Consider the following 25,768-nt stretch of genomic DNA (forward strand, 5'->3'; position numbering starts at 1 on the left):
CATTTGATCATCTGGGTAAGGTGGTAACCACCAGATGAGTTTTGATGTAAAGGTGCTGTTCTCTTTTTAGTTTTAACGTTCATTAATGATACTTGCTTTGAGTAATCTTATCTCACTGGGAGGGGGATGATGGTAATTATCTAATTTATCATCCATTCTGTATTATTGGACATTGATTCTGATGCATGCTCAGATTGGAGAACCACTGCATAGTCTTCATCCCAAATTTGGCCAGTGGACACCTGTTAGGCAACTGCTTAAAAGGATGAGATTGATGTGAGATATCGGGAGACATCCCGATAAAAGCAGTTAAGTGAAAAAAGAATAGGGTCACATTTTTGTAAAGAAAAGATGAAGCAAAATGTTCTTCCAGGAATTTGGCAGTAGGAGTGGTGAACCTAACATTTTACATCCGACCGTGCCTTTGAATCTTTTACCAGGAGCTGAATTACTTGGATAATAGGAAGAAAGGGGAGAATTGTGTGAACAAGTATAACTCCGGGGAAACTCGCTATAGAAGGGAATGCTCGGCTCTGTTGTTCAGAGGCCCGAGCTGCTTGTGCTTGTGCGGCAAAGATTGTCCCCCTTACATGACTGACCATAGTGAAAAACTACAAACCAGTCAGGCATTTATGTCCTGCATTGCCCGGTCACTGCTCAGCTAAGAAAGCTCAGTTGTAATCTGCCGGATCATCAAACTGACACTTGGGGGCACCCAACTCTGTTACGAGTTCGAATCTTACTGACAGCTGAATTTCAAACTGGAAGTCTGCACTGCCTCGTGGGGAGAAAGTGGGTATCTCTGAACTTGGGCCACTCTCTTCTCCGCCAAATGAGGGGCGTGGACCTAATGAGCTCAGAGCAAAAGTCTACCTAACCCTCCAATGTTTATCTCTGCCAGCCTGCCCGGCACACCCATCTTCCAAGGCCGCGGATGGAAGGGGAGTGCTAAGATGGGTCAATAACGGCTATCCCAGCTCCAAGGCTGAAAGACCTGTGATGTCGGGGTTCTCCCCTCTAGGCCGCGGTGCCAGGAGCTGGGGAGTGCAGCCGGGACAGCAGCCACCAGAGACCGGGGCGGAAAGGGCGGGGGGCGAAAAGGGCGGGGGCCCCTGCGCCGGAAGGGGCGGCGCGGCGCTCGATGACCCTGCGGCCCCTTCCGGTGTCAATTTAGTGGCGGGAAAAGCGGCCCCTTCTAGGGCAGAGTGTGCCAGTCCTAAGTGGTAGCTCTTCGCGCCGCGGATGGAGACGCAGTCCGAGGAGCAAGCCGCTGCCGAGACCGCGGACTCCAGAGGGGAAGGCGAGCCGCCGCAGGTCGCCGGCGCCCAGGCGGCGCGTCCCGAGGACCGCATGACCCTGCTGCTCAGGTTGTTCCCTCTGGCCGGCTGGGCGGGAACCAAGTGGGCGTCGAGGCCAAGAGCTCCCCGCTTTGCTTAGAATGTCCAGGGTTCGAATTCAGCGTCGGTCGCTTAATGGCTGCGTGACTGCATCATTCACTTAAGCTCTTTAAGCCCCCTTCTTCATCTTGGCAAAGGAGAGAAAAATGACAGCTTCCTAGCAGAGTTGCTGTGGGCATTAAACGAGATACTCTGGAGTCAGCGTTTAGCAGAGGGCCCTTAGAGCCTGCGGAGCTGTAATTAACGCCTCCATTCTTACCCACTCATGCCCTGGGGCCCCGATTTTCAAGCCCTTTTGTGGGTTGCATCGAAGCCCTGATACACTGGAGGGAGGTGGCTCCGCCCTTTTCTGTTACAGCTATGGCCCTTTTCAATCCAGAAGCTTCATTTGTTATATTTTCTATCAGGAAACAACGTCTCTACGTTGCTAGGGCAAGATTTGATGAGAAAGGACATCAGTCTTTTACACCAGTGGGCAACTGTGGCCCTGGCCTTATCCATCCTACTCTGTTTTTGTGTGACCCCCCTCAAGCTAAGAATAGTTTTCATGTGTTTAAATGCTTGGTCGGGGGGGGGGGTGGGCGGGGGGAAATCACAAGAATATTTAATAACAGATGAAAATTATATGAAATTAAATTTCAGTCCCCTTAACTAAAGTTTTATTGGAACACAACGTTCCTGCTTCAGGGGCTGAGTTGAGTAGTTACAGCAGATACTATATGACTCACAAAGCCTAAAATTTTTGCTATCTGGTCCTTTACAGAAAAAAATTTGCAGATTTCTGTTCTAAATCAAAACTAGGTGATTTAAAAAAAAAAAAAAGCTTTGTAAAAGTATTTCGGCTTTACTACTGCTTTGAAAGGCCTTGCCTAATAATAAACCTCACAGCCTCACTTTAAAAATTCCCTCCTACCAATGCACAACAGGTTCCCCCAAACATGGAATCTTGTAGCCCAGGTCTTACCTGAATCAGGATGAGGGAATTGTGGGTCCAGGTGGGGCTATTGGCCATGCCTCTGCTTGTGGCTTATCTGCACATTCTGCCTCCCCTCCCACCCCCACTTTCTCCTGCTCTTCACTCATGGAAATTGTCAGGGAAATTTTTCACCTACAAGGGACTGCACGTCTTCTACTAGGATTCTGTGGGTATGGTTGGAAGTCGAGATAGTCATGTTTCTCTGTGGCTTTCCAACATCCAGTTATGATTGGTACAAGAAGGTCAGACCGTCCAGTTTCATTCAGTGATCGCCCTCGATTTCTTTGGCGTTGGTGTCAGTGACAACCTGAGATCACACTATTCCATATTTAAGCAGGCCAGCCTCATGGAGGCACTTTGGCAGCATCTGGGGCTCCAGAACCTCAGGATCAACCTTTTGTCTCATGATTTTGTAGATATCGTTGCCCAGGAGCTGCTCTGTAGGTTCAAGCAGATTTGATCTGGTCGGCTTACTATAAAGAGTTTCTGTCAAACAGAGTTGTATTTCCCAAGACTCACCATCCTCTCCTTCAAAGGTTTCTCAAAGATGGAAGCATGCTTTCACCCATCCTCACATGATTGATGAACTTCTTTGTATTCTCTCAAGGTCTCACCCCAGTCTTTGGGCCATGTACCCGACCCTCTGAGAGTGAGTTGTGGGACCTGTAGACAGGGATAGGCAACACTGATGGGAACTTAGTTATCGACAGTCTTTTATAATATATCTATCCATCAGAGGAAGAAGTTTAGAAGACACCGGGTGGGAGCTCTTGCCTTTAACTATTCCCATTCATTTTATCTATGAGCCATTGGATCTGGTCAGTCCCTATCCAGAGTTCTTGGAGCCATATAGGAAAATGCTGCTGCAGTCCAGTGTCAATTCTGGACAGCCAAATTAGCCACTGTCCACAGCTAGAGTATCCCATGGCTTTCTTGAATGCATATATGGGCTTCGTCAACTCCTGGAAAGAATAGCTTCCGTGTATTACCTTCCCCTATTCCCTTATCTGTTGTGTATTCCACTTAGGAAGAAATGCCCAAAAGAGGTCCTGGCTACCAAACACTATTCTCTCACAAAGGTCCACCTGACTCATTTTGATCTATTTCTTTGTGTAGCCCTTTTCTTTAAGCCTCATTTCAGTGTGACCCATTAAGAATAAATTTAAAAATCAAATTTTAAACTTTTCCTCACAGATGCTGTTTTCCTGCTGTATTTCATTTTGAGTATTTTTCTGAGGCCTTAAATTCTTTATGCCCTTTTTAAATAAAATAGGGCAAACTGGAAGACCTTAATGCTATTTATTTATACTCATTTTGTTGCATCAGCTTGCAAAAAAGATGAGTTGATTTATCATATAGTAATGAGTAAAACCTCAATAAATATATAACTTTCTTCTCTTTATCTGTTTTCAGGCTAAGAGCACAGACCAAACAACAACTCTTGGAATATAAATCAATGGTTGATGCAAGTAAGTATTTTCATTTTCAAATAAGGTTTTGTGAGTTTGTTGATGAACAGTACTCCAGGGCAAACACCAATTTTACAAAAATTTATTTATTTAGGGAATGGGAGGGCCAGCATAATGCAGTACTATACCCTTTAAGAAGGCAAAAGCAGGCTTGCCCTGGCCCTAAGGAACTAGTTAGGAATTCAAGAAATGTATATAAAACAAGTAAATAACAATACAAGACAATTAAGTTCTGTTGATCAGAGAATTGGGAAATCCCTGTGGGCTTAGGGAATCACAAAACTTGCTACCATCATCAACAACCTGAACATTAAATTAGCAGATTAGATGATTGTTAAGCAAGTGATCTGAGACCTATACTTTGAGAAACACTGGATTATTGGCATGAGAGCAGAAGAGGCATAAAGATGTAAGTGAAAATTTTCAATTCTAAACACAGAAAAATTTTAAATTTATCTTTTAAAATTATTAATCCAGAAATCTCAGGGACCAAGAGAGTAGTAAAATGATGGTTTAGTCATCCTGAAGTAATAACCACCTAATAGCCACCTGATTTATTGTAAGCCCTTGGGTCACAAAGATAGATTTTGGTTACTCTTTCTCTATGAAATAAGCTTAAAGAGTAAAATCAAATAGTACACTAGGTGGAGTCAAGAATTGTGGAGGGACTTCCCTGGTGGTCCAGTGGATGAGACTCTGCGCTCCCAGCGCAGGGGGCCCAGGTTCAATCCCTGGTCAGGGAACTAGATCCCACATGCATGCCGCAACTAAGAAGCCTGCATGCCGCGACTAAAAGAACCCACGTGCCACAACAAAGATCCCGTGTGCCACAACTAAGGCCTGGCGCATCCAAAATAAATAAATAAATAAATCTTTTAAAAAAAAAATTGTGGAAAAGCCAAGGCACCTCATAGATGTCTTAATCACTTCCCTGAATCCGTGTTTGAACTTAGGTAATTTTTGAGCTCTGCTCAAGCTCTCTTTAAGGCCATAGATCTGAAGGCATTTCTGGTATGTTTTCCATCTCCATTCCAGGGTTTCTAAAGTCATATTATGCAAAAAACCAAACCAAACCAAACCCTAAAAAAATGGGCCCCCCAGCCTCTTTTCTGCTTACTGTAACTAGTAACTGTAGGAACTAGGATATGAACCAGGCCTTCTTGCCTCCAAAGCCATGTCCCTTTTGTTACATCAATAATGCTTACCTCCTGAAAAAGAATATCTATTACATATAAAAAAATATATATATATATATATATATATATAATGAATCACTTTGCTGAATACCTGAAACTGATACAACACTGTAAATCAACTATACTTCAATTTAAAAAATGCTTACCTCAAAGATGCTTAGTAGGTCACTGCCCTTCCCCTGGAGGAATTAATGGTGTTCTTGTTTTCAAAGCCCATGTTCCTTGTATTAAACCAATTATGTTTACCTTAGAGATGAGAAGTAGGACATGCCTAATGCTTTTTCTGGCATGAGAGCCCACATAATAAAAAAAGTATATTTGATCTTAGATGATGAGGTATAGGGGAAAAGCTATTCAAAATTTGAACCATTGAAGAATTATCTCTATGAGTATTCCTGCACTCATAGTTGAATGAATTGGTGCTAGGGATGGAGATATGGTGTTGAACAAGGCAGACTTTACCCTCATGGAGCTTAAATTCTATGTAGCAAAACAGGTAAGCAAAGAAACATGCGAGATAATCATGAGGTGAAGTAAATGTGATGAAGGAAATAATGGTGTGATAAGAGGGAGTGTCTACTTTAGATAGAGGAATCAGAGATGGCTTCTTCGAGAAGATGACCTTAAAGCTAAAATCCAAGCGATAAAAGAGTCTGCCTCCTCATGCAGTTCTTGTTTTCCCTGTATAGATAATTTTATTTTTAAAGGGTTGTGACATCTGAAAACTTGAGTAGATTTAATAGTCCACACTCTAGAATTTCTACAACTAAAGGAGAGGACAGATTTGAAGCAGACCATAAGTAGTTAGGTTGTAGTCTTTGAGAAAAGATATTTGTCTAAAATTGATTAGTGTTTTACCATTAAAAAATATATTACTGAGACTTTATTGCGTGAAGAAATTTTTTTTACAATAAGTGCATCTATTTTAAGGGTACAATTTGTTGAGTTCTGACAAATGTATATATCTCTGTAACTACCACCACAATCAAGACGTAGAACATTTCTGTCACACCTCCCCGTGCCACTTGACACTCAGTCCCCACCCTGACCCCAGCAACCATCAATTTGATTTCTGTTGCTATAGATTTGTCTTCTAGAGTTGTGCTGTCCAATACAGTAGCCACTAGCTACAGGTGGCCTTTTAAAGTTAAGTTAATTAAAATCAAATAAAATTTAAAATTCTTTGTTGCATTAATCACATATCAAATGCTTAAGCCACAATGTGGCTGGTGGCTACCATATTGGACAGTGCAGATATTAAGCATTTCATTCATCACAGAAGAGAACAGTGCTTTGGACAGCACTGTTCTAGAATTTGATGTAAATGGATTTATATGGTATGTATTTTTTTTGTTTCTGACATCTTCCTTTTGTGACTTAATTCGTGTAACAAAATTCACCATTTTTTTTTAGTTTATTTATTTTTTGGCTGTGTTGGGTCTTCGTTGCTGTGCGTGGGTTTCTCTAGTTGCAGCGAGCGGGGGCTACTCTTCACTGCACTGTGTGGGCTTCTCACTGCAGTGGCTTCTCTTACTGTGGAGCACAGGCTCAGTAGTTGCAGCGTGTGGGCTCAGTAGTTGCAGTGCACAGGCTCTAGGGTATGCAGGCTTCAGTAGATGTGGCACGCGGGCTCAGTAGTTGTGGCGCACGGGCTTAGTTGCTCCGTGGCATGTGGAATCTTCCCAGACCAGGGATCAAACCCGTGTCCCCTGCATTGGCAGGTGGATTCTTAACCACTGCACCACCAGGGAAGTCCCCTGCCAGTCTTTTTAAATTTTAGCCATTCTAGTAAGTATATAGTGGTATCTCATGTGGTATTTTTTTGTTTTGTTTTTTTTTATTTATGGCTGTATTGGGTCTTCGTTTCTGTGCAAGGGCTTTCTCCAGTTGCGGCAAGCGGGGGCCACTCTTCATCGCGGTGCACGGGCCTCTCACTATCGCGGCCTCTCTTGTTGCAGAGCACAGGCTCCAGACGCGCAGGCTCAGTAATTGTGGCTCACGGGCCTAGTTGCTCTGCAGCATGTGGGATCTTCCCAGACCAGAGCTCAAACCCGTGTCCCCTGCATTGGTAGGCAGATTCTCAACCACTGCGCCACCAGGGAAGCCCCCTCATGTGGTTTTAATTTACATTTCCCTAATAACTAATGTTGATTATCTTTTCATGTCTTACTGGCAATTTATACATCTAGTTTTATGAAGTAGATGTATAAATCTACTTTTATGATATGTCCATTCAAATCCTTACCCATTTTTTAATTGGATTGTTACTCTCATTGAGTTTGAGTTCTTTAATTATAACTGAATACGTGATGTATTCTATTAAACACTAAAGAATAAAATATTCACTCCTATAAAAACAAGAATACAGTCCTTTTTCAGGTAAATAAATAAATATATATGTGTGTGTGTATATACATATGTATACATATATATGGCAGAAATTTTCTCCTAGTTTGTTGCTTGCTTTTTTATTTCCTTAACAGTGTCTTTTGAGGAGCAGAAGGCATTAATTTTGATGAAGCACTATTTTTCACTCTTTTCTTTTGTGGTTTGTGGTTTTTGAGTTCTATCTAAGAAACTGTGACTACCCCAACGTTGCAAAGATTTTCTCCTGTGTTTTGTTCTAGAAGTCTTAAGATTTTAGGTTTAACATTCAGGACTGTGGTTCTTTTTTTTTTTTTTTTAACATCTTTATTGGAGTATAATTGCTTTACAATGGTGTGTCAGTTTCTGCTGTATAACAAAGTGAATCAGCTATACATACACATATATACCCATATCTCCTCCCTCTTGTTTCTCCCTCCCACCCTCCCTATCCCACCACTCTAGGTGGACACAAAGCACCGAGCTGATCTCCCTGTGCTCTGTGGCTGCTTCCCACTAGCTATCTGTTTTATATTTGGTAGTGTGTATATGACCATGCCACTCTCTCACTTCGTCCCAGCTTGCCCTTCCCCCTCCCCGTGTCCTCGAGTCCATTCTCTATGTCTGCGTCTTTATTCCTGTCCTGCCCCTAGGTTCTTCAAAACCATTTTTTTTTTTTTTAGATTCCATATATATGTGTTAGCATACGGTATTTGTTTTTCTCTTTCTGACTTACTTCACTCTGTATGACAGACTCTGGATCCATCCACCTCACTACACATAACTCAATTTTGTTTCTTTTTATGGCTGAGTAATATTCCGTTGTGTGTACGTGCCACATCTTCTTTATCCATTCATCTGTCGATGGACACTTAGGTTGCTTCCATGTCCTGGTTATTGTAAATAGACCTGCAGTGAACATTGTGGTACATGACTCTTTTTGAATTATGGTTCTCTCAGGGTATATGCCCAGTAGTGGGATTGTTGGGTCGTATGGTAGTTCTATTTTTAGTTTTGTGAGGAACCTCCATACTGTTCTCCATAGTGGCTGTATCAATTTACATTCCCACCAACAGTGCAAGAGGATTCCCTTTTCTCCACACCCTCTCCAGCATTTGTTGTTTGTAGATTTTATGATGATGGCCATTCTTAACAGTGTGAGGTGATACCTCATTATAGTTTTGATTTGCATTTCTCTAATGATTAGTGCATTTCTCTAATGAAAGGATGTTGAGAATCCATTCATGTGTTTGTTGGCAATCTGTATTTCTTCTTTGGAGAAATGTCTATTGAGGTCTTCTGCCCATTTTTAGATTGGGTTGTTTGTTTTTTTTTGATACTGAGCTGCATGAGTTGCTTGTATATTTTGGAGATTAATCCTTTGTCAGTTGCTTCGTTTGCAAATATATTCTCCCATTCTGAGGGTTGTCTTTTGGTCTTGTTTATGGTTTCCTTTGCTGTGCAAAAGCTTTTAAGTTTCATTAGGTCCCATTTGTTTATTTTTGTTTTTATTTCCATTTCTCTAGGAGGTGGGTCAAAAAGGATCTTGCTGTGACTTATGTCAGAGTGTTCTGCCTATGTTTTCCTCTAAGAGTTTGATAGTGTCTGGTCTTACATTTAGGTCTTTAATCCATTGTATTTTTGTGTATGGTGTTAGGGAGTGTTCTAATTTCATTCTTTTACATGTAGCTATCCAGTTTTCCCAGCACCACTTATTGAAGAGGCTGTCTTTTCTCCATTGTATATTCTTGCCTCCTTTATCAAAAATAAGGTGACCATATGTGTGTGGGTTTATCTCTGGGCTTTCTATCCTGTTCCATTGATCTATATTTCTGTTTTTGTGCTAGTACCATAGTGTCTTGATTACTGTAGCTTTGTCGTATAGTCTGAAGTCAGGGAGCCTGATTCCTCCAGCTCCAATTTTCTTTCTCAAGATTGCTTTGGCTATTCGGGGTCTTTTATGTTTCCATACAAACTGTGCAATTTTTTGTTCCAGTTCTGTGAAAAATGCCATTGGTAGTTTGATAGGGATTGCATTGAATTTATAGATTGCTTTCGGTAGTATAGTCATTTTCACAATGTTGATTCTTTCAATCCAAGAACATGGTATATCTCTCCCTCTGTTTGTATCATCTTTAATTTCTTTCATCAGTGTCTTATAGTTTTCTGCATACAGGTCTTTTGTCTCCTTAGGTAGGTTTATTCCTAAGTATTTTATTCTTTTTGTTGCAATGGTAAATGGGAGTGATTCCTTAATTTCTCTTTCAGATTTTTCATCATTAGTGTATAGGAATGCAAGAGATTTCTGTGCATTAATTTTGTATCCTGCTAATTTGGGATTAACTTTTCTGTATGGTGTACGCTAAGTAAGGATCAAGGTTCATTTGTTTTCCATATAGAAATCCAGTTTTTCTAGCACTGTTTGTTGAAAAGACTTTTCTTTATCCATTGTATATGTGTAGGTCTATTTCTGGACTTTTTCTTTTGTTCCTTTGAGGTATTTGTCTATCTTTACAATGGCACCACTCTGTTTAGATTACTGTAGCTTTGTAGTAAGTCTTGATTATCAGCTCTTGTAAGTCCTTCAACATTCTTTGTCAAAATTGCTTTGACTCTCCTTGGTCCTTTGTTTTTCTATATGCATTTAAAATCAGTTTGTCAATTTCTACAGATTTGACTGGGATTTGAGTGGGATCTATAGATCAATATGGGTGAAATTGTTATATTAGCGATAATGATTCTCCCAATACATGTAGATAGTGTATCTTTCCATTTCAGTATTTTGTAGTGGGGACTTCCCTGGTGGCGCAGTGGTTAGGAATGCACCTGCCAGTGCAGGGGACACGGGTTCGAGCCCTGGTCCGGGAAGATCCCACATGCCACGGAGCAACTAAGCCCATGCCACACAACTACTGAGCCTGTGCTCTAGAGCCCGCGAGCCACAACTACTAAAGCCCGCGTTCTGCAACTACTGAATCCCGCGTGCCTAGAGCCCATGCTCCACATCAAGAGAAGCCACCGCAGTGAGAAGCCCGCGCACCACAATGGGGAGTAGCCCCTGCTTGCCACAGCTAGAGAAAGCCCACACGCAGCAATGAAGACCCAACACAGCCAAAAACAAATAAATTAATTAATTAAATTAAATTAAATTAACTTATAGTATTTGGTAGTGTTCAGTGTATAGGTCATACACGTATTTTGTTAAATTTATCCTTAAGTAGTTTGTGTTTTTGCATGCAATTTTACATTTTTTTAAAAAATTTATTTATTTATTTTTGGGTGTGTTGGGTCTTCGTTTCTGTGTGAGGGCTTTCTCTAGTTGCGGCGAGCGGGGGCCAGTCTTCATCGCGGTGCGCAGGCCTCTCACTATCGCGGCCTCTCTTGTTGTGGAGCACAGGCTCCAGACGCGCAGGCTCAGTAGTTGTGCCTCACGGGCCTAGTTGCTCCGCGGCATGTGGGGTCTTCCCAGACCAGGGCTCAAACCTGTGTCCCCCTGCATTGGCAGGCAGATTCTCAACCACTGCGCCACCAGGGAAGCCCCTGTATTTTTAAATTTTAATTTCCTATTGTTTGTTGCTAATATATAGACATACAGGTTTTTTTTTTTTACATTGATCTTGTTCATTTTTTACTCTTTTTCTATCATTCTAAAACTGTGCTGTCCGATGTGTTAGCCATTAGCTCCATGTGACTGTTGAACACTTGAAATGTGGTTAGTCCTCATTGAGGAGGACTGTAAATGTAAAATATGCACAGAAGAAAAGATTGTGAAATATTTCACTCGTAATTAGAAATTGATTACATGTTGAAATGATAATATTTTGGATCTATTGGGTTTAATAAGCTATATTAAAATTAATTTTACTTGTTTCTTTTGTAGTGTGGAAATGAAATTAAAAATTGCATATTTGGTTTGCTATTGTGCCTTACATTATATTTCTGTTGGAGAATGCTTTTATAAAATACTACTAACGTCAAAAATTTATTTATTTGTAGATGAAGAAAAAACTCCAGAACAAATCATGCAGGAAAAGCAAATTGAAGTGTAGGTCATATTTTAAAATTTTAGTTGTGGTTTTTACAGATTTCATAATATTATTCATCTTACAGTATTGTCTTTCTTTTTCCTTTCCTTTTTTTTTCCAAGTAATTTGTCATGCACGTATTGAGAAGTTGTTGATGTGGGCTGTAGACTTACATGCACATGAGGGATCGTATTAGCACTTTTGGCATCCTCCACACCTTAACAAGATACTTAGCAAAGTATCATAGCAGGAATCAGTTTACCAAATCTATAAATGCATAGGTGTGGGGAGCCCGTAGAATACTTTTATTTAGAGAACAGGAATTTTACTTTCTTCAAAGATTTACTTTATACCTTTATTCCAGTAGTTACTTTTTCTGATATTGCTGAAATTCTTTTGTTCATGCTTCTTTGGCAGTAAAATTGAAGAACTGGAAAAGGAAATTGAAGAGGCAAAAATTGCTTTTGAAATGAAAAAGCTTGCGTTAGACAGGTAATTGTTACCTTTTAAGTATGCAAAATGGGTATGGCTCAAGGTGGAGGGGATATTTTGACTAGTCTGAAGTAATCAATCAAAATGATGTTTAGATAATGGTCCCACAAATTTCGAACCCTGAGAGAAAAGTTACATCATTTGTTAATGTCTTCATTTGAAGAAGTTACAGAAGATAGGGTTAATAAGGAAATGTCAATCGAGACAATAAAAGTGTGAGGTTAAATCTCATTCTGTGTTTGAAAGGATTATATGGATTCATATACTCCAGTAACTTTTTTTAAAAAATATTTATTTATTTTATTTTGTTTTTCGGCTGCATCGGGTCTTAGTTGGGGCACGCGGGATCTTCGTTGCGGCGCGTGGGCTTCTCTAGTTTTGGTGCTCGAGCTCAACAGTTGCGGCATGCAGGCTCTCTAGTTGTGGCTTGTGTGCTCAGTAGTTGTGGCTCAAGGGCTTAGTTGTCCCGTGGCATATGGGATCTTAGTTCCCCGACCAGGGATCGAACCCGTGTCCCCTGCATTGGAAGGTGGATTCTTAACCACTGGACCACCAGGGAAGTCCCCTATTCCAGTAACTCTTAATGGAGTGAAAGAATTGTCATTGAGTTTAAATATATTTTTAATTTTAGGCTTTGCATATATATTTTAAAATTCATTCAACAAATATTTGAGTGCTTACTGTGTTGTAAGCTTTGTGCTGGAGCTGGCATACAGTTGTTAATAAGACAAACGGTGGTCTCTATTCTAGACTTACGATCTGAATTAATAATCTCAATTAAGTGAATGACTCCAACAGTTTTTTCCTTGTATTTCTGGCCGTCCCAGATGAATTTATTTACATTTAATTGAAAAGTAGTTAAAGCCCTTTTAATTGCTTCTAGCAGTGAACTTTTTTCCCTCATTTCATATGCTGGCTCATTATATAGATCATATTGTTTAACTAAGGTGACTTCAGAGCTATTAAGATATCCCCCTTTAATGAAATGACTAATATTGCTGAGCTGATTGCCTTTTTTTTTTTTTTTTTTTAATTTATTTTTGGCTGCTTTGGGTCTTCATTGCCATGCACAGGCTTTCTCTAGCTGCGGTGAGCAGGGGCTACTCTTCTTTGCAGTGCATGGGTTTCTCATTGCAGTGGCTTCTCTTGTTGCGGAGCACAGGCTCTAGGTGTGTGGGCTTCAGTAGTTGTGCCTCGCAGGCTCAGTGGTTGTGGCTCGCAGGCTCAGTGGTTGTGGCTCTCGGGCTCTAGAGCGCAGGGTCGGTAGTTGTGGCACGCAGGCTTAGTTGCTCCGTGGCATGTGGGATCTTCCTGGACCAGGGCTCGAACCTGTGTCCCCTGCATTGGCAGGTGGATTCTTAACCACTGCATCACCAGGGAAGCCCCTGATTGCCTTTTTATTATTATTTATTAACTATTTGAATTAAAAAATAAATTACAGTGCTTGCTTGTAAATAGACACATTTTAAAGTTCACCATCAAGTATGGTTTTGTATTCCCTAACTCTACCCATTTTGGGCCCGTGTTGATCTCTGTAGTACCGTTTTTTTTCTTCCAGTTTTATTGAGATATAATTGACATACAGCACTGTATAAGTTTAAGGTGTGCGGCATAATGTTTTGACTTACATGCATCCTGAAATGATTATCACAGTAGGTTTAATGAACATCCATCATCTCATATAGATACAAAATTAAAGAAATAGCAAAAAAAAAATTTTTCTTGTGATGAGAACTCTTAGGATTTATTCTCTTACAACTTGCATATATAACTTACAGCAGTGTTAAACATGTTTCTCGTGTTGTACATCACATTTTGTAGTGCCTTAATGCTTCCTCGCAGCCCCGCACCAAGGTGGACGGCTTGGAGAGCAAGTTCAGGCTGGGTGTCAGGTCTGCTCAGCCCCCCTCTCTGGCCATATGCACAACCGCATGCAACAGCCCCATCCATATTGGTGTTCCTTCATATTTCTATAACTTACTTATCAAAGTATTTCCCATATGATACTGTTTAAAAACCTACTTTTGTTTTATGTTATATCTAAAGAGAAATCAATCTTTACCTTGTCATATTTTTAAATTTTCTTTTTCAATGTACCCTAAATGTTATCCATGTTTTATAATGGAAGCTTTTTTCCTCTATAGGATGCAGCTTTCAAGTGCACTTAAAAAACACCTGGAGAAAATTAACACCAAGACTAGGTATGTTTTTTTGTTTGTTTTATTTTATTTTTTCTGGATTTGGTAAGGATGGGAATAAGGGAGATCTGCATAATGACTAGTTCTGTGAATTTTTTTTTTTTTTAATTACCTGTCACTGCCGACCACCTTTATCTGGGGAATAAGAGACATGACAGAATTTCTGTGGGCCCTTCTCATCATTACAACTTTTATAGTCCTGTTGACATCTTGTTTCATATAGATCGGGACCCTAAGAAGCAATGGAGGTTTTACCTATACAATCTGGGATTTTTTTTTTTTAATATTTATTTATTTATTTGGCTGCACCAGGTCTTAGTTGCGGCATGTGGGATCTAGTTCCCTGACCAGGGATCAAACCCGGGCCCCCTGCATTGGGAACGTGGAGTCTTAACCACTGGACCACCAGCGAAGTCCCCAATCTGAGAATTTTGAAGGAAGGTTGTTTTTGTTTTTGTTTTTAATAAATTTATTTGTTTTATTTATTTATTTTTGGCTGCATTGGGTCTTCGTTGCTGTGCGTGGGCTTTCTCTGGTTGTGGTGAGAGGGGGCTACTCTTCGTTGCGGTATGCGGGCTTCTCATTGCAGTGGCTTCTCTTGTTGCGGAGCACATGCTCTAGGCGCATGGGCTTCAGTAGTTGTGACACGTGGGCTCAGTAGTTGTGGCTCGCAGGCTCTAGAGCACAGGCTCAGTAGTTGTGGCGCACGGTCTTAGTTGCTGCACGACATGTGGGATCTTCCTGGACCAGGGCTCGAACCCATGTCCCCTGCATTGGCAGGCGGATTCTCAACCACTGTGCCACCAGGGAAACCCCTGAAGGAAGGTTTTGAAAGTTAACTTTCATTTGGGATTTACTGTAAAACAGGAGCAATGCTATCTCATTTAAGCCAACAACAACTCAATGAGATAGGAAATATACTCATTTTTTTATTGGCAGAAATGAGCTTGCATAGGTTCAGTAATTTGCCTGGCAATCAAGGTCATCTCTAATCTGATCCTAAGTGCCTGGCCACCGGGGCCTTACCTGTGATTTTATCTCCCAAAGCTCTAATCTTGTGATAAAATACCACCACCACCACCACCCCACTGTTGGCACCGGAAAAGTACCAAGATGGATCTGGCACTTTTTCCATCTGGACGTCTTAGCCCAGACTGATACCCATTCCTCCCATATTCCATTTAACTCCAGGATTACATAAATCCTAAAATCTGAATTTGAGCTCTCTAAATATTGCTCCCCCATGAAAGGAGAGCTTAAAACATTCTTGAGTTAAAGGAGTGCAGGATAGATTCATCGCATTGACACCAAAGACAGCACAAAGCCAGGTAGGCTAAGGCAGCGCCTTTAGCCTGTCTTAAAGTTTACAACCACGTATAGCTGTTACTAGCAGAAAATGAGTTAAGCTCTCACAGGTCTGTGCAAATAGTCCCCTTTTTCAGCCTCCCAGGTAAACTCCTTCTACAGTGTTTCTCACGCCTGGCTGATTGTCAGGATAATTAGTATTTTCACAATGGTCACATTGCTGGTCCCATCCCAAACCTGCTGACTCAGAATCTCTGAAGATGGGGAGCTGGCAATCCACATTTAACAAGCCTCCCAAGAGATTGTGGCACTCTGTAATATGAGAACCACTATTCTCGTCCAGTCTTTTTTCCACCCTTTTACTCCAGCCATACTAAACTGCTTGATCTAGGTAATCTTCATAATTACGCTTGACCCTTGAACAACCTGGGTTTCAACTGCCCAAGTCCACTTATATGCAGGTTGTTTGGGTTTTTTTTCAATAAATATGGTACCTGTATTTTCATTTTACAGATCTTTAAATTAACTAAATATGGGGGAAGATTGTGTTTAGTTAGAGGTCACAATATGTGGAATCAGAAGAACTAGGGTTTGATCCAAACTGTTTCAGCTTTCTGCCCTTGGGTGAGTCATTTAATTCCTTTGTTTTTGAGGCAGAGATAGCAGTGCTCTTGACTGTGTGGGATGGTTGGTGTCCCTAACCACTCACCCCACCCGCATTGTTCAAGGTTCAACTGTACTTTACATCCTTTAAGACTCAAGGATTTCCCTTGTTCCACCCTTTGCACAACTCTTACAAGGGTTCATATCCATTACTGGTTGTAATGAAACCATATGATGGTTGTGGATTTATTTTTTCCCCCATAAGATTCTTTCCTCTTTGAAAACATGTACTATGTTTTATTCTATTTTATATTCCTGGTGCCTGGCACAGTCTTGCCATGTAGTAGTCAGTCAGAAATGCTTGTTGGAGGGGCTTCCCTGGTGGCGCAGTGGTTGAGAATCCGCCTGCCAATGCAGGGGACACGGTTTCGAGCCCTGGTCCAGGAAGATGCCACATGCTGCAGAGCAACTAAGCCCATGCGCCACAACTACTGAGCCTGCACTCTAGAGCCCGCGAGCCACAACTACTGAGCCCGCACGCCTGGAGCCCGCGCTCCGCAACAAGAGAAGCCCCCGCTCACCGCAACTAGAGAGAAAGCCCGTGCGCAGCAACAAAGACCCAACGCAGCCAAAAATAAATAAATTAGCTAATTTAAAAAGAAAAAAAAGTACTTGTTGGAGAAATTAGGATAAAAGCAGTTTATTCAGTGAAACTATTCTGTATGATATGATAATGGTAGATACATGTCATTATACATTTGTCAACTCATAGGATGTACAAAACCAAGAGTGAACCCTAACCCTAATGTAAACCATGGCCTCTGGGTGATAATGATGCGTCAGTGTAGGTTCATCATTTGTAACAAACGGACCGCTCTGCTGGGGGAGGCTGTACAAGCGTGGGGGCAGCGTGTACACGGGCTCCCCTTCCACTTGGTTCTGCTGCGAAACTAAAACTTGTCTAAAAACTAAAGTCTATTTCCAAAAAAAAAGCTATGTATTAGCAAGCTGTTAGGGTTTTTTCTCCCTAAATATGAGATTTTTAGAAATGTTCCTGGGGAATTCCCTGGCGGTCCAGTGGTTAAGACTCCGACCTTCCACTGCAGGGGGCACCGGTTCGATCCCTGGTCGGGGAACTAAGATCCCACATGCCATGCAGTGCGGCCAAGAAAAAAAACAAAAGAAATGTTATTTGATATTCTTTGTTGTCTGTGAGCAAAAATTTTTCTAGGGAAATGCATCTCTAATTCTAAACAGAAATTTAGTTTACATCAAACTTTTCCAGACTTATTTTGTTAAACAATGACTTTCTATTGAAGTGTACAGTGAATATAATGAAAGTAAATATATGCTAACTGATTTCTTAATTGAGTTTTTTTAACTGTTAATAAATCATATTTTTTATTCCTTTTCAGTGTGCTCATGGATAACATGAAACAAATACTAAGTCTAAATAAATTAGTAATGAAATCACAGCAGGTAACTTTGAATATAAAGCTGCTTATGCATTCTCATGATTTCAGTAACATTCTTGCTGGTAACTGTATGTGACTAAATAGGATTGCCCAAAGAGACTGATATGGTTGGAATTCACTGTTCTTAAGTTTTCTCTCTTTTCCATAATTCCATTATTTCTGACTAATTATCTACTTATCATTTAAGCTACTTTTCCTTTCCCTTTTGTTGTGTGGAAACAGAGGAATTGAAAACTGGAGCTCTAGAAAATATGAATAGATAAAATTCAGTGATTTAAATATTATCGATGTGTTCTTAGGTTATGTGCCTTAATCTTTTTATTTCTATTAACAGGAAACTCGGGACGTGGAAGAAAAATTGCTTGATGTTAGAAAGAAGAGATTACGTATGTAGAACACTTTTTTTTTTTTTGGAGAACACATTTTCACTTAATATGAAGATTGATAAGGCTAGATCTCTCAATCACTGAAAAATTTTTTTAATTTTCTTTAAACTTTGGACATAGCAATTTAAAAAGTAGTATATAAAATGGATTTTGCTTGATTTGTTGTTTTAGAACTTTAAATCACAAAAATTAAGACATTCTCAGTGGGGGAAAGAATATCAAATAATACAAAAAAGTATAATGTGAAAGCCATACCTCCATCCTGTGTGACTGCAGTTAGAAGTACATCATTCCAGGCCTTTTTCCACACCCATATAAATGTATTTATATAAACATAATTTTTTTTTTAATTTATTTCTTTTATTTTATTTTTGGCTGCGTTGGGTCTTCGTTGCTGTGCGCGGGCTTTCTCTAGTTGCGGGGCGCCGGCTTCTCATTGTGGTGGCTTCTCTTGTTGCGAAGCATGGGCTCTAGGCGTGCGGGCTTCAGTGGTTGCAGCATGTGGGCTCAGTAGTTGTGGCTCACGGGTTCTAGAGCGCAGGCTCAGTAGTTGTGGCGCATGGGCTTAGCTGCTCTGTGGCATGTGGAATCTTCCCAGAACAGGGCTCGAACCCGTGTCCCCTGCATTGGCAGGTGGATTCTTAACCACTGTGCCACCAGGGAAGCCCCCTAAACATAATTTTTAAATGATCACTTGATGCATATGGTTCTACAGCTTTTTAACTTAATGAACATGAGATGGCTTTTTGCATTGCATGTTTTATTGAAATGTATTTCAGAAGTAACACATATTCTCTATAAAGAATTTAGAAACAGAAAAACGTACATAGGAAAAGTTAAATTTTTAATTTTATCAAGACATAATCGATCTTCAGTGCTTCTTATTTATAAAATAAAATTGGTATAATTTTATTCTGTGTCGTAAACTGCTTTTTTCATTTAACAGTACAGGCATGATTTATTATTTTAAAATATTATGTAGATTTGCCTTTTTGTAAGTAATCTCAGGGTTAGAAGTAGTCCTGGTCATCTGATCTAATCACCCTTTGGCTTTTTCTCCATTGCATTCCTGTCAAGGAACCAAGCTCCTGAGATACACCCATTTATGTTTTCAAATACTATCTGTCCCCAACTTACGATGTTTCGACTTAATGATTTTTTGACTTTACGATGCTATGCATTTAGTAGAAACTGAATTCAGATTTTGAATTTTGCTCTTTTCCTGGGCTAGTAACATACTCCCATGTGATGCTGGGCAGCAACATCGAGCCCCAGCTCCTATCAGCCACGTGATCACAAGGGTAAACAACCAATACACTTAAAACTATTATGTTTTTCACCTTCAGTACAGTATTCAGTAAATTACATGAGTTTTTTTTTTTTTTTTTTTACATGAGATATTTAACACATTGTTATAAAACAGGCTTTGTGTTAGATGATTTTGCCCATTTGCAGGCTAATGTAAGTGTTCTGAGCATGTTTAAGGTAGGCTAGGCTAAGCTGTGATGTTTGATAGATTAGGTGTACTAAATGCGTTTTTGACTTAGGTTATTTTCAACTTAAGATGGGTTTATCAGGAAGATCTCTAGTTTAGTTCTCAGAGCATTTCGGGAACAACAAAAAAAAATGGTTGATGGTATTTATCCCTAGAGAAGGGAATCTTACCTTTCCTTGAAAATTCATCTTGTTGATATTGTAATTTTTGTAAATAAAGGGGGGGAAGGTATTTCCTTACATATATCTCCTGCTATTTTTTTGGCAACCCAGAGTAAGTCCTCTTTGACATGATGCCACAGCAAACATTTGTAGACAGTATCTTTGTCATACATACATACCTTGAACATCTCACAGAGGACATTACCAAGTATGAAATTAAAATATTGGTGTTTTGCACCAGAGAAATCATTTTCAGATCAAAATGGAACTGCAGCCTAAAATGCTGCTTATTAAAAATTTTCTCTTGACTGAAATAATCAGTAACTGTTCTGCTTCATAAGTTTTCAAGATTCTTGTTTATAGGAGTTATCATATATAGTATATCGTTTTATTTTTAACCCAATAGAGTTAAAACAAGCTTCAGAAAGGAAGCTTTTAGAAATACAGTCTGAAAAGAACAAACAGAAAGATGATTTGGCTAGTATGGAAAATTCGGGCAAGATAAAGACCATACAACAAAACCTGGAGATGGAGATACAGATTACTACAGTTATTCAACATGTGTTCCAGGTAATATTTTTATAAAATAGGAAGGGGGGTAAAGAACTTTTTAAAAATGATTGGTTCTATTACTTCCAGGCTTATTTTCATTTAGTTTTTGATCTTACTAAATAATTCAGTACTGAATATCGATCTGTTTACATATATCTTGAATTTATGTCTATTTAGCATTTAAGGCTTTGGTTTTTTGTTATAGTTAGACCTTAGGCATTTATAAATGGAAATGATTTCAGCAGCTCTGTGGAGGCAGAATGGTATAATGGTGGAGAACATTAGACTCCTAGTTGGGAAATGGGGAAAACATGGATGCAGGTGATGGGAATCTAGAGTTAAGATCCTGCCAGCTACTTAATAGTTGCTGAGGGACTTCCCTGGTGGCACAGTGGTTAAGAATCCGCCTGCCAATGCAGGAGACATGGTTCGATCCCTGGTCTGGGAAGATCCCACATGCCACGGAGCAAATAAGCCTGTGCGCTACAACTACTGAGCCTGCATGCCACAACTACTGAAGCCCACACGCCTAGAGCCCATGCTCCGCAACAAGAGAAGCCACCGCAATGAGAAGCCCACGCACTGCTACAAAGAGTGGCCCCCGCCCTCTGCAACTAGAAAAAGCCCACGCACAAATAAATAAAATAAAATAAATTAATTAAAAAAAAAAGTTGCTGACCTTGAGGAAATTATTTAACTTTTCTAAGCATTAGTTTCCTTATGTAGAAAGAGTGGTTATTAGAACTAAAGGTGATAATTCATGTTAATCTGTTTAGCATAGTGTCTGGTCGAAGCAAATTCTCAATGAATGTTGGTAGTTATTGTCATGTCACGGTTTTTTTTATTTTTATTTTTTAAATTTATTTATTTATTTTTTGGCTGTGTTGGGTCTTCTTTGGTGCACATGGGCTTTCTCTAGTTCTGCCGAGCAGGGGCTACTCTTTGTTGTGGTGCTCGGGCTTCTCATTGCAATGTCTTCTCTTGTTGCAGAGCACGGGCTCTAGGCGCAGGGACTTCAGTAGTTGTGGCACGCGGGTTCAGTAGTTGTGGCTCGCAGGCTCTAGAGCGCAGGCTCAGTAGTTGTGGCGCACGGGCTTAGTTCCTCCACAGCATGTGGGATCTTCCCGGACTAGGGATCAAACCCTTGTCCCCTGCACTGGCAGACGGATTCTTAACCACTGCGCCACCAGGGAAGTCCCCATCATGTCAGGTTTTAAATTTTATGTGTTCATTTAGCCTGGAGGTTTTCCTTTACTTTTTTTTTTTTATATTTATTTATTTATTTATTTGGCTGTGCCGGGATCTTCATTGCTGCGTGCGGGATCTTTAGTTGCGGCATGCGGGATCTAGTTCCCTGACCAGGGATCAATCCCGGGCCCCCTGTATTGGGAGCACGGAGTCTTAGCCACTGGACCACCAGGGAAGTCCCTCTTTATTACTTTTTTTTTTTTTTTAATAAATTTATTTATTTTATTTATTTATTATTTTTGGCTACACTGGGTCTTCGTTGCTGTGCGCGGGCTTTTCTCTAGTTGGGGTGCACGGGGGCTACTCTTCATTGTGGTGCGCAGGCTTCTTATTGCAGGGGTTTCTCTTGTTGCAGAGCACGGGCTCTAGGCCCGCGGGCTCAGTAGTTGCAGCACATGGGCTCAGTAGTTGTGGCTTGCAGGCTCAGTAGTTGTGGCTCATGGGCTCTAGAGCACAGGCTCAGTAGTTGCGGCTCACAGGCTTAGTTGCTCCGCAGCATGTGGGATCTTCCCGGACCAGGGCTCGAACCCGTGTCCCATGCACTGGCAGGCGGATTCCTAACCACTGCGCCACCAGGGAAGCCCCCTCTTTACTTTTTTTTTTTCTTTACTTTTTGAATTATAAAATGTCTCTGGAACTGTTGAGATGAAATACTTAAAACTACCAGTTTTCAATTATGAAGATACCCAGTTAAAACTGCCAATTATATGTAAAGCATATCCTTATAGAACATGAGGTCTTATATCTCACCATAAGAAATTCTTTCCCAGGTCTTACTCCTATTTTTTAGTAGCAACGGGTGATTTGATTAGGAATAACCAGATCCCCTAGGCTAACATCAAGTGGAAGATTGCATAATCAGTACAGAATCATTTTAATTTTCTTTGGCACATGTTCCTTACTACTGCTTTGAAATTTCTGTTATTCTGTGTTACTTAGTTTTTATTCATATCCTCTAAATTAGTGTTAATTTTGATTTAATGAACCTATTGCTTTGTTGAACGGAATATAGCTTTGCCCAATCTTAGGAGCTCTCTTTGTTCCTAAAAGAAAAGGAGCCCTTAGTGGTTCAGTCATGTTGGAATGCTTACCTCCACCTGCCTTTGTAAATTTGACTGGATTTATATACACTATCCCTTTCATTCACTTATAGCAAAAATGTGCCTTATATAGGCCAAGGTTTTTCTTATTTTTATATATAACAATTTAACACTTATTTTCTAAAATCTCTTTTAACAGTATTTCAATTAGTAATTCAGTATCATTGAGCTGCAGTTTTTAAAAGAATAATGACCAGAGTTTTCATTAATTGTAACGCTAATCATTCCTCCATTGTCTACTGCAAAAATATTCTTCACCTTTGTCAGGGTCTTAAAGCTTTACAAGGGCTAAAAACTAAGCTCTTCTTTTACTTCTTGTAAAAATAATGCGTGTTACTTACAATTCAATTGTTTTTCACCATAGAAGTGCAAAATGAACTCTGAACCACAGCTGCAATCTTTTTCCTTTAGGACACACTGCCAGTATCCTTAATAGGTAAAAACTATCCACAAAAACTGGCAAAGCATAAAAATTGTTGTAAACATTGTAAATATTCCCTAGCATTATGGAGATCAAGGTTGAAGTCTTACTGAAAGTAGAAATGGGGATACAAGAATGCATTACTATTTTTTCTCATCATCACAGAGTAAATGTTCACACCTAGTTCTGTAAATATTTGATAAGATCAGTGAAAGGATTTTTTTAATTTTTATTTTTTATTTATTTTAAAGCTACCTTCTTTTTTTAAAATTTTATTTATTTGTTTTATTATTTATCTTTTGGTTGTGTTGGGTATTCATTGCTGTGTGCAGGCTTTCTCTAGTTGCGGCGAGCAGGGCCTACTCTTCATTGCGGTGTGCGGGCTTCTCATTGCGGAGGCTTCTCTTGTTGCAGAGCACCGGTTCTAGGTACGCAGGCTTCAGTAGTTGTGGCACATGGGCTCAGTAATTGTGGCTCGCGGGTTCTAGAGCGCAGGCTCAGTAGTTAAGGTGCACGGGCTTAGCTGCTCCGTGGCATGTGGGATCTTCCCGGACCAGGGCTCGAACCCATGTCCCCTGCATTGGCAGGCGGATTCTTAACCACTGCGCCTCGGGAAGTCCCGAGGATTTTTTTTAAATCTTGTTAAATTCTTAAGAGTACTTAGAACTTTAATTAAAAAAATTTTTTTTCTTAATTACAGAACCTCATTCTGGGGAGTAAAACCAACTGGGCAGAGGATCCTGCCCTTAAGGAAACTGTTCTGCAGCTTGAGAAGAATCTCACCACGATCCAATAAGAATTCTATTTTGACATTTTTTTGTTTCTGTCTTTAATGTCATTTAAATTGCAAATTTCAAGTGAAATACTTTTCAGTGTTTTTGGAACTGTTCTAATACTGCAATTTTTTTTTAGCTTAACAGTGTTACATGGAATTTACTGCTTTAAATATGATAAAGTGACTGGCATAATCTAAAAGAATCTGAAAATCTTAGCCTTGGAAGGGTCCCAAAAGATATCTAGTCCAGCTTTCCACTGAATGTGGACTTTTTTTTTTTACAACATTCCTGGAAGTCCCATCTCTCATTTGGAATACTTCTCTGTATTTGTTTGTCAACCAAAATATTGGAAAGTTAGAAAAGCATATCCACATCTTTATTTTTTTCAACTGTCAATTGTATTTTATTCAAATAAATCTCATTTTAGTTCTATCTCACTAGAGATTTTCTTTTGCCTTTTTTAAAAAAATTTGTGATATAATTGATATATAACATTGTGTAAGTTTAAGATGTACAACATGTTGATTTGACCACTATGGCATTAGCTAACACCTCCATCATGTTACATAATTATCATTTCTTTATCATGGTGAGAATATTTAAGATTACCCTCTTAGTAACTTTGAAGTATGTAATATAGTATTTTTAACTAGAAACACAGTGCTGTACATTATATCTCCAAAATTTATTCATCTTCTAACTGCAAGTTTGTACCCTTTGACCACCATTTCCCCAGTTCTCTCACTCCCCCATCCGCATTTTTAGACAGACACCCAAATAAAGCACCTCAATCATGAAAAAGAGAGAAAAAGAAAAACATATTCAAAATGTTAACAGTTGTGGTTATTATAGAAAAATTGTGACTTTTTTCTTTTGTATTTTTATGTTTATCGTGCATTACTTTTATAAGTTAAAAAATAAAAAGAATAAATATTATTCTATCTTATTAAAAAATAGAACTTGCCACCTTTTATAGAATCCAATTCCATTTTTGGAAAACTAATTTGAGCTCTTTATTAATTTGGAGCTGTTGATAATTTTTATAGACAATGTAGTGTTTTCAACATTCTTTTAAGATGGACTTCAAGGGATCCCTGCTCAGGGAACTAGATCCCACATGCATGCCGCAACTAACAGTTTGCATGCCGCAACTAAGAATTTGCATGCCGCAACTAAGAATTTGCATGCCACAACTAAGGAGCCGGTGAGCTGCAACTAAGGAGCCCGCCTGCCTCAACTAAGACCCGGCACAACCAAATAAATAAATATTTTTTAAAAATTGCTCTAGTTGAAAAAGACATAATGACGTTAAAAAAAAAAAGAAGGACTTTAAACTGGAAAAGATGCACTGCAGTGGATAATAGCATTTGAAATCTGTTCTTTAGATCAATAACAAAAATAAAGAGATTTGAATTCTAAAAACTTTTCTTTGGAATATTTATAGTTTTGCTTCATTTGTTTTGATAAATCATAATTTATGTGTAGATTTTTAATTTTATGTGTAGTTACTCTTTTTGCCACAGTGTATTCTTGGAAATGGTCCACATGAATTATAAAACAAGTTATATTTTTCTCATAGAAAAACATCCTGGAAAATACCTTCCTGATCCAAAGATACAACATTAAATAAATCATAGATGCACGCTTTATTAGTGAATCCCAACTCAAAGGGTTACCACCATCCTCAGAAAAACTTTCTGCATTTTCCTAAGATTTTATTGTCCTGTTGTGTGCTCCCTCTTAAAGCCCAGCTCTGAGGGAGAAATTGTATTAGTTAGCTTTCTTGGAAATCATGCTGAAAAACAACCTCAAATCTCAGTGGCTTATAACAAACATATTCTCTGTTGGATCCATGGTTTGGCTGATCATTCTAGGACCCAGGCTGAGGGAGCAGCCACTCTCTGAAACACATGCTCATGGCTTATGAGGCCAAGTCAAATTACACAAGCACATTTCATTTCTACTTGGAAGAGGTATACATTATTTCCACCCAGGTTCCACTCAAGCTCAACATCACTGGGGCAGGAAAGTATACTCCCACAGCAGGAAAGTGCTGGGGAAAGCAAATGGATATTTGCTGAAAAGAATACAGTCTACCACAGCCTGCTACCTTGGTCTTAAATATTAAC

The 25,768-nt window shown here is 39.6% G+C and overlaps 1 protein-coding gene and 1 pseudogene across 1 annotated transcript; both read left to right on the plus strand.

The window, feature by feature from the left end:
- Nucleotides 1-1,161: 1,161 nt before the first annotated feature.
- Nucleotides 1,162-25,061, plus strand: CENPH (centromere protein H). The gene is made up of 9 exons (XM_068533238.1): nt 1,162-1,367; nt 3,787-3,842; nt 11,399-11,447; nt 11,845-11,919; nt 14,064-14,120; nt 17,441-17,504; nt 17,835-17,886; nt 19,949-20,112; nt 23,564-25,061. The coding sequence occupies exons 1-9, from the start codon at nt 1,243-1,245 to the stop codon at nt 23,657-23,659; spliced, it is 738 nt and encodes a 245-aa protein (XP_068389339.1). The 5' UTR covers nt 1,162-1,242; the 3' UTR covers nt 23,660-25,061.
- On the plus strand, nt 2,372-3,348 carry LOC137755168 (mesoderm-specific transcript homolog protein-like; annotated as a pseudogene).
- Nucleotides 25,062-25,768: the final 707 nt, after the last annotated feature.

The sequence above is a fragment of the Eschrichtius robustus genome, chromosome 2, assembly GCF_028021215.1.
Source record: "Eschrichtius robustus isolate mEscRob2 chromosome 2, mEscRob2.pri, whole genome shotgun sequence".
In the NCBI taxonomy this organism is placed as follows: Eukaryota; Metazoa; Chordata; class Mammalia; order Artiodactyla; family Eschrichtiidae; genus Eschrichtius; species Eschrichtius robustus.

Coding starts and splice junctions, on each gene's coding strand:
- CENPH (XM_068533238.1), top strand. CDS start 1,243: ATGGAGACGCAGTCCGAGGAGCAAGCCGCTGCCGAGACCGCGGACTCC. Junction 3,843..11,398: donor TAAATCAATGGTTGATGCAA/GTAAGTATTTTC, acceptor ATTTATTTGTAG/ATGAAGAAAAAACTCCAGAA. Junction 14,121..17,440: donor AAAATTAACACCAAGACTAG/GTATGTTTTTTT, acceptor ATTCCTTTTCAG/TGTGCTCATGGATAACATGA.